At 43.3% G+C, this 13,372-nt stretch overlaps 1 protein-coding gene across 2 annotated transcripts; it reads left to right on the forward strand.

Moving 5' to 3' along the window:
* The first annotated feature begins 9,188 nt into the window (after window positions 1-9,188).
* Window positions 9,189-13,372, forward strand: LOC310999978 (uncharacterized protein). Of its 2 annotated transcripts, none has more exons than XM_083990609.1 (5): window positions 9,189-9,250; window positions 9,514-9,797; window positions 11,832-12,098; window positions 12,620-12,763; window positions 12,851-13,372. In XM_083990609.1, the coding sequence occupies exons 2-5, from the start codon at window positions 9,527-9,529 to the stop codon at window positions 13,015-13,017; spliced, it is 849 nt and encodes a 282-aa protein (XP_083846735.1). In that variant the 5' UTR covers window positions 9,189-9,250; window positions 9,514-9,526; the 3' UTR covers window positions 13,018-13,372. The 2 variants fall into 2 exon arrangements, with proteins under 2 accessions (XP_083846735.1, XP_083846736.1); XM_083990610.1 differs by having other exon boundaries at window positions 9,222-9,378.

A 13,372-nucleotide genomic window follows, 5' to 3' on the forward strand; every position in this document is an offset into this window, starting at 1 on the left:
AAAGTTCCCGCTGTGCGTGCGCGTGTGAGTGAAGGATGGCGAGTGAATGAAAAATGCGAGGCAGCAAATCTCTGAGCAAATCCTTCGCCTTCTATTTATACACTCTTTTGAAAATCCTGGAGCTCCTCTCTCCTCCACTTTCATGGTTGACGCGGCCTAGAAATGTAGCACCGGCACAGCACCGTTGCTTCTTTTTTTGCTATTTTCCATTGGCAACAATAGCAAAAAACCATCATGGCCAAACAACCATTAATGGCGAAGGGAGAGATGCTTTTGTGCCACATCCCCTGCAGCGCTTGATGAAAGGTGCGGCTGCTGTGAGAATCAAACAAGCATACGCCGATATTTGTTACCTGAATGATGCTTCAGGGTTTTATGTAGTGGCCGCAGAAATATGAGCGCCCGGGGTTCTGCCCCATTGGCTGAGAGGAACACTTCCCCACACAGTCTCACGATTAGTTTCCCAGCCCCCTCTGGAGATGTGATTCTTCCCTACAGCTGTTTGTCACAGCCGTGTAAACGCACACTGCTGCAACACAGCCGCTGTGTCACTTCAGGAAATATGAGCATGTTCTTGTGCTTTATGTGTCGACGAGTGTTACGACACCTTCAGCCAAGCCAGGCCTGCCCACGCCGAACAATGGCGCCTTCTTCCAAATCAGGTCGTAGCATTTGCATAGAAATTGGTTCTAGATCAGGAGATGGGCTCTCCAAAGCTCCCTCTCTCCTCCTTCGCCTTTCTCTGTGCAAAACACACACACACACACACACACACACACAAACAAACAGTGGTGTCGAGAGTCTGCTCCTTTAAGGCCCAATCACTTTGGAACAATGAGCAGTCCTCAAGGAAGTCAAAGCAGAGGACATGATGAGATGAAGATCTAAGGCGACGCTTCATGTTTGCCAAGAGGGTGAGCGGCGGCGATGAGAGGATTTCACACGCACACATTCTCTGCACCACGTTCTCTGTGTAATTTACATGGCTTTGGTCCTTAAGACCCCATCTCCTGTTGTTTTGTATTCATATGTTGATTGTATGAGGAGCTTAACGGCCTTAGATGACGGAGATGTTTGTCATTGGAGGAGGCCAGCAGGGAAGAGGAGAGGGGTCATGCAGTCTTTGCAGCAGCTTCTTCACTAGTCATTGCCTTAACCTTCCACTTCGGTGACCTGTTTTCAGGTTTTAAATGGATATAAGTACCACATAAATTTGTTTATAGCATCAAGGCTTTTTGACTTTGTCAGGAACCTCTATGTAAACAAAATAAAACCAAAAAAAATCACAAAATTATAAAATACTCTGGTTTAAATGATGACATTTGTGGTTTTAGGTTCAATTTTGACCTGGTTATAACGATAAGAACAATAATGAGAGTTAAAACTGAAATCAGAGGTGCAAAACCAACCTTTTCATGGATAAGGAAGCCTAACAATGTAACCAAGAGATGAGAAACAAATGGAATGATAAATAATTGTTTTAATTTTAAGACTTGGGTCAGAACCGACCCTAACGCAAGAGATGGTAGCAGGAAGCTAACAAGAGGAAAGTTAAATTGAAGCCAAGGGGTATACTGCCAAAAAAGGCCTAGGGGCCCACACCAAAAATATTAAGATAAGGAAGCCTAACAATATAACCAAGAGAAGAAAAACAAATTGGATGTTGTTTTTTTTAGAGATGGTAGCAGAAAGCTAACACAAGATGGAGGGTAAATGATGTGCATGAGTGTGAAGTGGTATTTGTTACAGATCTGCCACAGTGTGAGGCACAAAAACCTGTTCATTAATGTTCTAGAAGATGATGATTGTGATGTAGGTGACGGTCCGGGCCGAGCTCCCGCCACTAAGGCAGATAACTCAGGAAGACGGGTGCCTTCATCCCCCATCCTCCATAAACCTGTGATGCCGCTCTGAACTTTTACCAATTCCACCTGGATAGTGAAAAGGTGTTTTCAGATGAGCTGGGGTTTTGGAGGGAAAGCTGATAAATGTCAGAGGTTGATAGCTAAACTGCAATCCGAGCGCCCAGGGAGAGGGTGGAGAGGGGTGGGGGATGGAGAAACGAAGCCGAGAAAATGGCATTCTGTTGTGGAGACACTCAGCGACAGTGACAGCTACCACAGCGAGCATCATGAGCTAATGCCAGGCTGCCAGGCGCAGGTGTCTGAACCTAAAGAGCACCTTTCAGTCACATCTGCCATATCAGCGTGTGAGGCGGCTCGGACATGGCAGCCTCGGAGCGCAGGGCCGCAAGTTAACAGAGAGAAAGTTTTCCACCAGCCGCCTTGAATGTCACATGTGTGATTTGGAGTGTCAGAACGACTATTTTAGGCTGACATCTTCAGAAAAGAACTCATCACCTTTTTTTTTTTTTCTTTTTTTTTACGCCGTGATATATGAGCAAGGAGCAGAAATTGTCTCGGTGTCAGAGAAAACCTGACGAATGTCTCGCGGAGAGGAGAATCAGCAGGCTCGAGCAACTTTATGGAACATTATCTGCCAAGGACAGTTTGTTTTTGCAGTTAGGCAATGATGTATAGCATCTCACAGCTAGCTCCGACGTGTGTTTCTGCAGCCGCTGGGTGAGCTAGGCCCTGAATCTGATCCTGTTCAGACATGATAGCGGCCAATAAAGCGTTTTATTCAACAGAACGACTCAACAGCAGCTTCTAATCAGACGTTCATAAATAATAACTTCCCTCTGCTTTTATTCACATGTGATACATGATGTGGTTACTTACAGTAATAAAACATGTCACACCTTCCACACTGAATTGCTCTCCACAAGCGCTTCTTGAAGATGTAAGTGAAAGTGGCATATGATTTGATTTGTATTCATGACCGGGCCGTGCAGCTGTTACAGAGCTCTTGTCAAGCTGCTACAATTCAAAAGAGTTTGAGTGGACAACAGGAGCGATGTGTTTGGATTTTTTATTCATTGGTTATTGAAATTTGAAGCCTTGTACACCCACACTGGGTACATGTAATCATATTATCATGAAGAAGCCATCCAAAAACTAGTAAACAGGAAATACTCTTGTGCATTTTTCCACTCAAATCTTTAGAAATATTGATCTTTATTGGTCTGTTCGTCTGTGGGTAGATTTTTTGACCACAGCAGCATCATGAAACTTTACAGGTGTGCAGGGAGATCAAAATGACAGCCAACTTAGAGTACAAATAGGCTCTGATTATTCTTAGAATATGCTGGATTATGAAGTGAAATCAAATCAAAGTAAAGAACAGTCAGAGGAAGGAAATCTTTTATTTGCCACTGAGAGGACATTTATGTGTCATTATATTAACAATGAGATACCATTATATATATTATAAGAAATATAGTTTATTGACAATGTAGCTCTGCAGGTGAGGGCATGTTCTAACTGTTCTTTCCTTCCCTAAAGTTAATACCTGCATACAAGTCACCGTTTATGTAAGTGAGACTCTGAGTCCAGTGAAACCCCACAGAGACTTAATGTTTGTTCTGATCATTTATGCTCAGGTGTGCAGCGCTTGTTCCCTGTGTCCTTCTTCCATAATGGGCGTCCATAAAGGTAAGTCCACAGCAAGAAATGTTTTACAGCTAAATACAGAGAAGTCCTTTCAGGGTCTTTGAATGGACCCTGAAATTTTACAGCATATGGAGGAGGGGAGAGAAAAAAAAAAGGGGGCCATGCATGTGAGGTGAGCCTGGTTGTAGAATGGATAGCTTCCAGCACTTTAAAGAAATTCATCTCCTGCTCCTCTGCAAACGAGCCAGGATGTTAACAGTGTTGACATTAGCGGCGTCGGCGTAGCAGGCAGTCGAGGGGACGGAGGAGTGTGTGCTGAAGTCCCTCCGGCGGTATTCCAACGTTTGTCTCCGTGACCCGGGACTGCCTACTGACAAAAGTGCTACCTCATTTCAATGCTAATGTGCCGTTATGGGTATTTTCAAAGCGGTTGCTGCTATTTATTATGATTCAGCTCACCTGAGAGGCGACGGTTAATCCTGTAGATCCCTGCAGAGCTGCCACGCACCAAGAGGTCATGAAGATAGTGTTTAAATAGACTCTGCCTCCCGTATTATTCCAAGGGGACGACCGCGCCTGTACACAGCTAACAACAGAGTTTTCTCCCTTTCTCCTGCACATGTGGTAAAGATCACAGGATTAACCAATGTGCTCTTTTCTTGCTATAGAAAAATCTCCTCCTTGTTTTTTTTAGGGATTGTGTTGAAGACTTAACATTTAACCTGAAGCCGTCACTGACAATGACACAGTCGCCGCATGCAGGTTTCCAATAGACGACAGCTAAATAAATTGTATGTGCAATATGGACACAGTGTAATAGAAGAAAAAACAATCTCAAAGGGCCTCCAGCTGTTCACTGTAATAGACATTAGGATACTAGGAAACACATAGCCAACAATATCACAGCCAAAGCAATATGACTGACCAAACACAGATGGAGCCAAAACTGAGACGGTGTCTTCATTTGCATCTTCATCCACCAGGAGACGATTTGTCCTCCCACACGTAAAAAAACAACAACAACCGAAGCTTCAGCTGCTGCAAATTTGGGATGTTTTAATTATTGTCTTCCCTTGGATGTTTCCCAATAGATCACTCTGGATTTTGATTGATTTCTGAATTAAGGCTTAATTCAAAAGTAAAACCTGTGGAGCTGCTTCCTGTTAGCTTTTATTTTGGATTTGGGAAATTTGCAAGATACATTCTAACAGCGGTTTCTTTTTTTTTTGAATATTTTATTTTTTCAGTTTTCAATTTCAAGATATACATGAAAACACACAACACGAAACCCCTTCCCCAACCCACCCACAAACTGGAAAGAGAGAGGAGGAGAGAAAATAAATAGACAAATAAAATTAATAAATAATATTAGTAATAATGATATAAAATTAATTAAATAATTAAAAAAAAAGAAAAAAACACGGTTGAGAGGCAAGGAAGTCAATAGTATGCACTGACAACAAAGAGCTTGCAAAAAACTACAACCCGTCCACCATAGAAGCTGGCAATGTGTCCATATATGCTAAATAGGGCTGCCACATCTCTGTAAAAGTATTATAGTCATTCCTGAGTGTATATGTAATTTTTTCAAGTGGAACACAACTATTCATTTCTGAAACCCATCTTCCTATAGAAAGTTGGGAGTCAGACTTCCACGTGATAGCGATGCACTTCCTGGCAACGCACAAGGCCAGTGAGAGGAACCTCTTTTGAGCTTTTCTTAATTAATCGTGCATTAATATTTGTTTTATCTCCTAATAAGCAGGTTTGAGGATCTAATGGGAGATGCAGTCCTAGGAGTTTTGTCATGATGTCAGAGAAATCATGCCAGAATGTGTTAAGTTTTGTGCATAACCAAGTGCAGAGTAGGAATGAACTCTCTTCTATACTCTAACAGCGGTTTCTATAGAATATCTGCAGCTCATTATTGATTCATGGTGCTGCGTGTGAAAACCGTAGCAGCAGGTGTTGCTCCTCTATCACAGATCTGCTGTTTGTTCATTGCAGCAAAGTCAACAATGATTGAAATGCATTAAATATGAATTTAATGTCATATGTCAATGGGCTTGTGGTTTCCATAGTGAATATACTGTACATTCACAGATGAATTTCATGCTTCAGAGACATGCAGGGAAAAGAGACAGTGGCTCCGTCGTTATTTTCCTTTCACACATTCTCCCAACACAAACCTGATCTCATTTAGCACTGCTTTACAACGTCAATAGTCAGAGTGACATGTGCTGTTAATGCCTCTGTGTTGTTGTCTTCACCTGTTGTGTGATGTTTCTCAGAAAAAGGCATCAACACTCTGAGGATCTCACCTCACCCCAGAGCTAAAGGTGGAAACCCAGATCAATTTGTCAGCAGCATAGTCCACCACTGTCTCCACTTCCTCCTCTTCTCCCCAGACTTTGCTGCAGGTGGCAGCTCCCACACCGCCACACAGCTCCCAACGCAGGGTCTTCTGAGAACTTGTGCAGACGACATGACAGGAGCTGTGAAGTCAGAGGTGCTGCAGGGTGAAGATGAGAGGTGAGGGGACGGTTCCCAGCAGCTGCAGTAACTGTGGCCTGTCCGTCAGGTATAGTCACTTATCCAAAGGACTGTTGGTTGAAGTGTTTCATTGCCAGGACTGTCTAGGTTGTCAAAGCTATCACTCAATATAATATACATCATGTTTCTCTCAGAAAAGTTTCTTGGAAACAACCATGTAATTATACAGTTAAGTATAGATGCAAAGCTACTGCAACCTTTAGACTTTTAGTGAGATAATAGCAGGTGTATATGAAAACCTCCCATTACTCTGACTTATTGAAGGTGATAAACCCTCCGTCTAGTGTAGAATGAGCTACTTTTAAAGGGGACATATTATGGAAATATCACCTATTGAAGGCTCTTTAACATATATTTGAGTGTTTCTTTGCCTTCACGCCCCCAAAATGTGAGAATCGACAAAGAAAAATCTGTAATTTTCAGGTTCCCTAGGTTGAAATCCACGTGGTTTTACGAGCTGTTCCCTCAGTTGTCTTCCAGTGATGTAACTAGTTTTCAAATTTGCATAATACCACCTCTACCTGGGACTGGTAGAAGGGGCGGGGCGGGGCAAGCAGTGTTTTATTTGCATTTAAAGGGACAGGCACTGAAACCAGCCGTTCTGAACAGGGCTGTTTTGAGAGGATGAAAAGCTGTGATGTATTTTTTTATTGTATTTAAGACACCTGGGAACTATTTTAATTTGTGGAAAGGAGGCATAATATGTCTCCTTTAATGTACATGCTGTATTTGGAACAGTTATGACAAGTGAAAGCAGCTCCTTTTTTAAAATAGCTTAACTACAATATGGGATTTTATGGAGGCTGCGCAGCCATGTTGTCATCCGATTGATAACACTCCTGTAGTTATTTTCGCTAAGTGAGAGTCGACGTCCCTGTCACAAACCGCTGATATCATCGCCTGTGGTTATAGCAACTTTTGAGTTTGACTTGATGTCATGTAATTATGGTGTGAACAGAAGGGCATGATGGGAACGCAGTATGAACAGGCGCCATGTGGGAAGAGCTCTGTATGCATGAAGCTTTATACGCTCTGTTTAGCTTCAGAAAACTTTCATGCCCCCAGTGTTTATATTCATTTCTCTTTCAGAAAGCAAAAATTTAGTTTGTGAAAGGGCAAATTTGTATATTTGTTGACAAGTATGATGAGTAATAGTTGGCCTTATGACGGCTTCATCGTATAAGAAACCCCCCTATGGCGCTTTTTCCTCCGCTTCTTCCCATCTGCAAATGGCAAAAGGTGATGCTGAGGTGAAGGCTGCCTGTGAGAGGGATGAAAGAAAATAAGACAGCCTCTCTGTTTCTATCTTTCATCCCGGACATTTGAAGACCCTCCCCCCTTCCCCCTCCCCTCCCCTCCCTCCTCTCCTCCCTCATCTCTTCCTTGACGTGCCTCATAGTACAGGCTGCTGGACCACGTTCAGGGAGCCCAGTCAGCTTTAATCATGTTCTGCTTGCAGTTCTTCAAGCGGCCATCACTGCAGCTGTGGAAAAACCAGGAGGAATAGGAGGTGAGAGGAATACCAACCAACCAACCAACCAACCAACCAACCAGCATCTATGTTTATGATTACAGGCACCGACAAACTGGTCTGAGATCAGTGGAGAGAGTACATCAGAGTCACTGTAGGGGAGATCAAGGTTAGGTGGTCAAGACTTTTTGTTTCTTGTAGCGCTTTTCCTCCACCAGGTGGCACTGTGCTCCGACTCATTTGGCTCCAGTATGTTTCTTAGATGTTGAGCAGATTGTTCTTCTTACGTCGCCATGACTGCATCATCTGCTGCCAGTCTCTTGAAGATGTTCTCAGCTCTGGAGACTGAGGAGGCATCTCAAGGTCACTGAACTGAACTCAATGAGATGTTCATGAAAGCAGGTCGGGATGCTCATGCAGGAACTATAATGATTAGTAGCTGGTCAACTGTGGCACATGATCATTAACAGCCATCATTAGTATTCAGGGCTGCAAATTAGAGCCCAGAAAGATTAATATTAATCAGACAAGGTTGCATTTTATCAGGCTTCAATATTTTCCTCTTGCTGAGTCTGTGTCCCCCTGCAGACACAGACTGACAGGAGTGAACGGTCTCACAGCTATGGAGAGCTCCAACCCGTCGGTCTTTCCATTCTCCTCTGATACAGAATCGCTGCTTACTGGATGTTTTTCTGTTGTTTTGGTGATTTTCTTCTTTTTTTTTGTTCCATTCTGATTAAAAAGTCTCAAGACTGTGAGTGGAAAAATCTCAGGAGATCAGCAGTTTCAGAAAAACTCAACCCAGCCTGTCAGGCACTATTAACAAATACACCACAGTCTCCAGTAAGTCACTGAGTGAGATCACATTTTTAACTGAAGCTCCTGAAGTGGATCTACATGATTTTATGCATTGCACTGCTGCCGTTTAATTGGCAGATAAATGAATAATAAAATAATTTAAAAACCTTTCATGAAGAGCCTGTGGAAAAACCAAAGAGTCCACTTCCTGTGCTCTGAGTATTTAACCCCGACGTCTCCTCCTTGTGTGATAACTGTAGGACACAAAGACGGAGGCGTCCATCAGCGTCACACTCCTCAGGCTGTGTCGCCGAGCCCCAACCTCAGTGACACCATGTACCAGCTGTATTACCACATACAGTATGTGGCTCTGCTCCGTGCTGCGTTCAAGTGCAGCAACACTGACATCTCTTGGCGTGTTGGAAAATTGTTACACTGACACCTTGTGTGTAACTCTGGAGTCTTGTGAGCAAAGGAGGATTTAAAATTAGGCACACCTCCTCTTCCACATTCTTGTGTCAGCTTCAGTTTCCTCATCATAAAGAGTAAATAATTTCTTCATCTCCTGCAGAGATCCAAACAATTTAACCCTTAAAAATACACCTTGGTTGAATAGGCTTTTTTGCAAATTTGTGCAAAAAAATGTGTGCAAAACATTTATCTACGGCTCCAAACTGAAACCATTCATTGACTTGCCTTTTTTTATACCAAAATAAAATGATGAGGCATTTGGAAACCACTGCTGTGTTTCTGTTGTCATGGCTTCATGCGACCAGCAGGGGCGCTAGCTGTCACTTGACCTCCTTGTCCCACTTCAAGAGCAAAGAAAAACAACGAGGCGAAACCACGTGTAGTTTGCGCATGCGCACTGTGTATTGTTGTTGTCGCGGCCGGCTTCTCCTGTCACAGGGACATGGTGAGATCCAGTCCTCTTTACTTACACACAATTGTAGTGGTTATAGTGAATTTAAAGAGTAAAACAATAGTGTGAGATCTGCCTGGTCTGGTGCAGAGCTTTTACATAGCAGGATATTATTAATGGAAGTACTGGTTTGTTTTTAATCATCTAATTGGTGATTTGACTCATTGAACTATTTTTGCACATAGATCCAATACAGCATATGAGTGTGCATGTTATTAATACTGTAAATGGAGGGTAAATCTGATGTGTGATTGCAGGTGAGGCTCTCAGATGGAGGCAGAGTGTGAGCAGGTCCCTGCAGCTGAGGAGGAGGAGGGGGGATCAGGAGGTGGTAATGCCTTCCTGTGGTCCCTCCAGGAGGCTCTGGAGAGGCAGACCCTGCAGATCGGAGCATCAGCCTGCGGGGCCACGGCCGTAGTGGACGTGCTGAAGGCCCTGGGCGTGGACGTGGCCCCCGAGGAGGCCGATCGCTGCGTCCAAACTCACCTGAGGAGGAATGAGTCACCTCTGCCGGACTATCTGCTGTCCCGCAGCCAAGCCGGTAAACGCCCCGACACACAGCTGCCAAAGCTGCACCTGAGGGTCCGATCCACTGATCATGACCTCTTGTGTGTCCAATGAAACATGCATGAGAACTTTTTGCACAGTGAGTTCTGTATTTAGTCATTTGACAGGTTTTGAGTTTTAAACTTTGGTTCGGTCCAGTCCCAGAGTTTGCTGCACATAATTATGCAGAGGAACAGATAAGTCTTTGTTAGAAAATTAGACTGTGATAAGAAGCAACAGATCATGAAGATTTCTTAATAATCCACACATTCTAATCTAAAATCATAATTATATCAGTAAAGATTCTAAATTTCAGGAAATTGGCCTTTTTTTATCTGATAATTAAATCATGTAGGTGTTTTACCTTAAATCATCTCGGTCCTGATCCAGTGATTTGATATTTTGCAGGTTTTTGGTTTCAGGACTTTTTGCTCTGGTAGAAGCTGCAGATGAATTTTAAAATATTATTTTTAAAATAAAAATTCAGACAAGTGATGACAAGACCCAGGTTTTTGGTAAAAAATAGTGTTTTATTTACACCGAAAGGCGTGAAACTCACTGCAGGCTCCAGACTGCAGCAGAAATAAACAGACTCAGTCTTTGCCCCAGGTTTATGAAGCAGGGCACACGTATAGATTCATTTTATTAATTGGCAGCTCTCACGCCTTTTATCATTAATTCATCACATAAGCAGCAGCAACATCTGAGTCAGCATCATCAACATCGACTGTCAGGAAGCTCCTCGTGATTTCTCCTGCAGCGCTGTGCTCCACAGTGAAAGATCCCAGTGAGAGAGAGACGAGAACACAGGGGAATAAAACGAGTTTTTGTTCACATTAATGTTCCTTTTACTCTTTGCTTCTTTAATTTATGTCACTAAATTGGCAGATATTACACTCTAAACACTTGGCTTGAGCTCTGACTCCTGCAGACTGCTCTGTGACATTTCAGGTGATGAAATATTAATACATAAAGGATGACTTTGTATAGGCGCATATCTTAACTCGGCTCAACAGGCAGTAATATCTCAGGTGTCACAGATGTGAGCGGGGACTATAACTTCTCTCACGGAATGAGGCTGAGGAACGTCTTGAACCCAGAGGTGCGGCTTCCTGCCAGCGTGACAGCTGGTTGCACTGCCAACCAGGCAAATTCAAAAGTACCCTCTTGAATTAGACAAAGAGTTTTATGTCTCTCAGAGGGAGACACTGTAATTGACTTTTTCAGCTCGGTTACACCCTTTTTACAGTAATGTTTCTGACGTTTCTGTCGTTTAGCCCAAGCTGCCCCTTCCCCCTTTTAAGAGACAAAAGGAAACACACATATTCATCGATCTTAAAGGGAATGCCATAATCCATATAGTCATAGCAGTAGGTTCGTTACCTTCATTTGTCAGTGCAAGCTATTTTTAGAATGGCGGAGCAGAGCCGTGAGCTGCTCAGAGCTACACTACAGAGGCTAATGGGATTTCTTGGTTTCCCTCATCAAACTCATCAAATACACAATCCAACAACTCCACAACGCTCTGGTGGACAAGTTGTGACCTGCACATTCACCACGCTATGAGATAATAACACAACGTTACGAGACAGAGTTGTTTTAGAGGGAAATGCAGAGACTGCTTGCTGAAAAACTGTCCCTGAACGCAACGCGCATCAGCAGTTTTGCATGAATTTCCCTCTAAAACAACTCTGTCTGGTAACGTTGTGTTATTATCTCATAGTGTGGTGAATGTGCAGGTCACAACTTGTCCACCAGAGCGTTTTGGAGTTGTTGGATTGTGTATTTGATGAGTTTGATGAGGGAAACCAAGAAATCTAATTAGCCTCCGTAGCGTAGCTCTGAGCAGCTCACGGCTCTGCTCCGCCGTTCTAAAATTAGCTTGCACAGACAATTAAAGATAACAATCCTACGCCTAAAACTATAGGGATTATCGCAATGGGCCAATTTTCCAAAAGGTTGAACTATCCCTTTAAATATAATGTAATGTAATGAACCGACCCGTTGCTTTTCTTTTACACTGACCCAGGTGCGACTCACGCTCAGCTCATAGCCGGGGCGGAGGCGGCCAGCGACGGGAAGGTGACGGGCCGATTCTTCCACCTTCACCCTCGCCGGCGGGTGAAGCTGGTCCCCTGGCTCGCCTCCTGGATCAAAAAAGGCGCCGTTCCCGTGGCAACCATGAACATGCAGCTGGCCGTGCCCGAGGGAGAGGAGGTGCCCGACGCCTGGCACCACCAGCTCATATTCGGGGTCGCTCCCCACGCTGTGTTCATGACCAATCCCATAGATGTAGGTGAGTAAAGAAAGAGAGGATGGAGACTCTCAGGCCTCTGACGTTGATAGGTTCCTATACTTCATGTGTGAATTGTCTTATGGTCAGAGAAAGCATATATGATGAAGTTTTAGCATCTATTTTTGTGGTGTAAAAATGTTGAATAGACTAGATGAGGATATAAAAATGTGCAATAACTTAAAACAATTTAAAAGTAAGTACAAACATACACTCTTGGACAGCTATAAATAACTTGACAGCTATTTTTACTCTTTTTATTTATAATCATGGTCTTATTTCATATTAAAGCAATATGTTTTTAATCTAATCTTCTGAATTGTATGGAACTACAGATGTACTGTATGACATGAATCACAATGTAAGGGGGGGCTGAACTTGATAAGCTTTGCTTCCTTCAGCCCCTTCTCAAACTTGCACAGTAGCATTATTATTGTTTTGTTTCTTGTTACATAGATTGTTTGTCTTTTGATGTGCTTGTTTGAGACAAATAAAAATCAAATCAATTCAAATCAAATCTCCAGAAAGCGAGGGAGAGCTGCACCAGAGACTCTGCAGTGAATCGGAGCTGCTGATTCGTCGAGAGGACGTCCTGCAGAGGTTAACCCCCGACCTCTGTCTGTCCAGCCTCTCGGACAGCCAGCGCTGGAAGGACCTGGATGTGGAGGGTAATTTCTGCGCTTTCTTTTCTTTCTTTTTTTTGCAGTTCTGCATTTATTCATCTTGTCAAACACATTTTTCTCTTTTTTTCTCAGGTCAGGTGAGACGGATGGTCCAAGAAGAGGAAGAGGAACAGGAGGGATCCAGGTTAACACACATCCGGATCCCTGCAGCGTACAGTTCAGGTGTCACATTCTTCGCCCTGCGACAGTCAGAGTTGGGACAAGAACTCCTCGACGCGGCAGAGCTCCCTGTGCTGTGATTGGACCGTGACACATTTTTATTGTGACCTGTGAAATAAAACTTCTAATGTGACATTTGTTTGATCAGAAACTGACCAATAACCACCTAGATCAATACCCACAAACCCACAATCATTTTACTTTTGCCTGTTTCCACACTTTGAGCTCTTGAGTTGTTTGAGGTGTTACTCAGGCTGCTGCTGGAATAACCTCTTTTATCTGATTGTCTAGAAATTGCATCCATCATTTTACAATAGCAGCTCTGTCAGACGCCGGGTAACTGGCTGTCTGTTACCGCTGCCTATCTCAGCCGGGACACTCTGCGAAAAGATCTTTTTTATCTCAATGGTTTTCTCAGAAAATAAAGCTACAAAA

Source organism: Trachurus trachurus (assembly GCF_905171665.1).
Source record: "Trachurus trachurus genome assembly, chromosome: 2".
Classification (NCBI taxonomy): domain Eukaryota; kingdom Metazoa; phylum Chordata; class Actinopteri; order Carangiformes; family Carangidae; genus Trachurus; species Trachurus trachurus.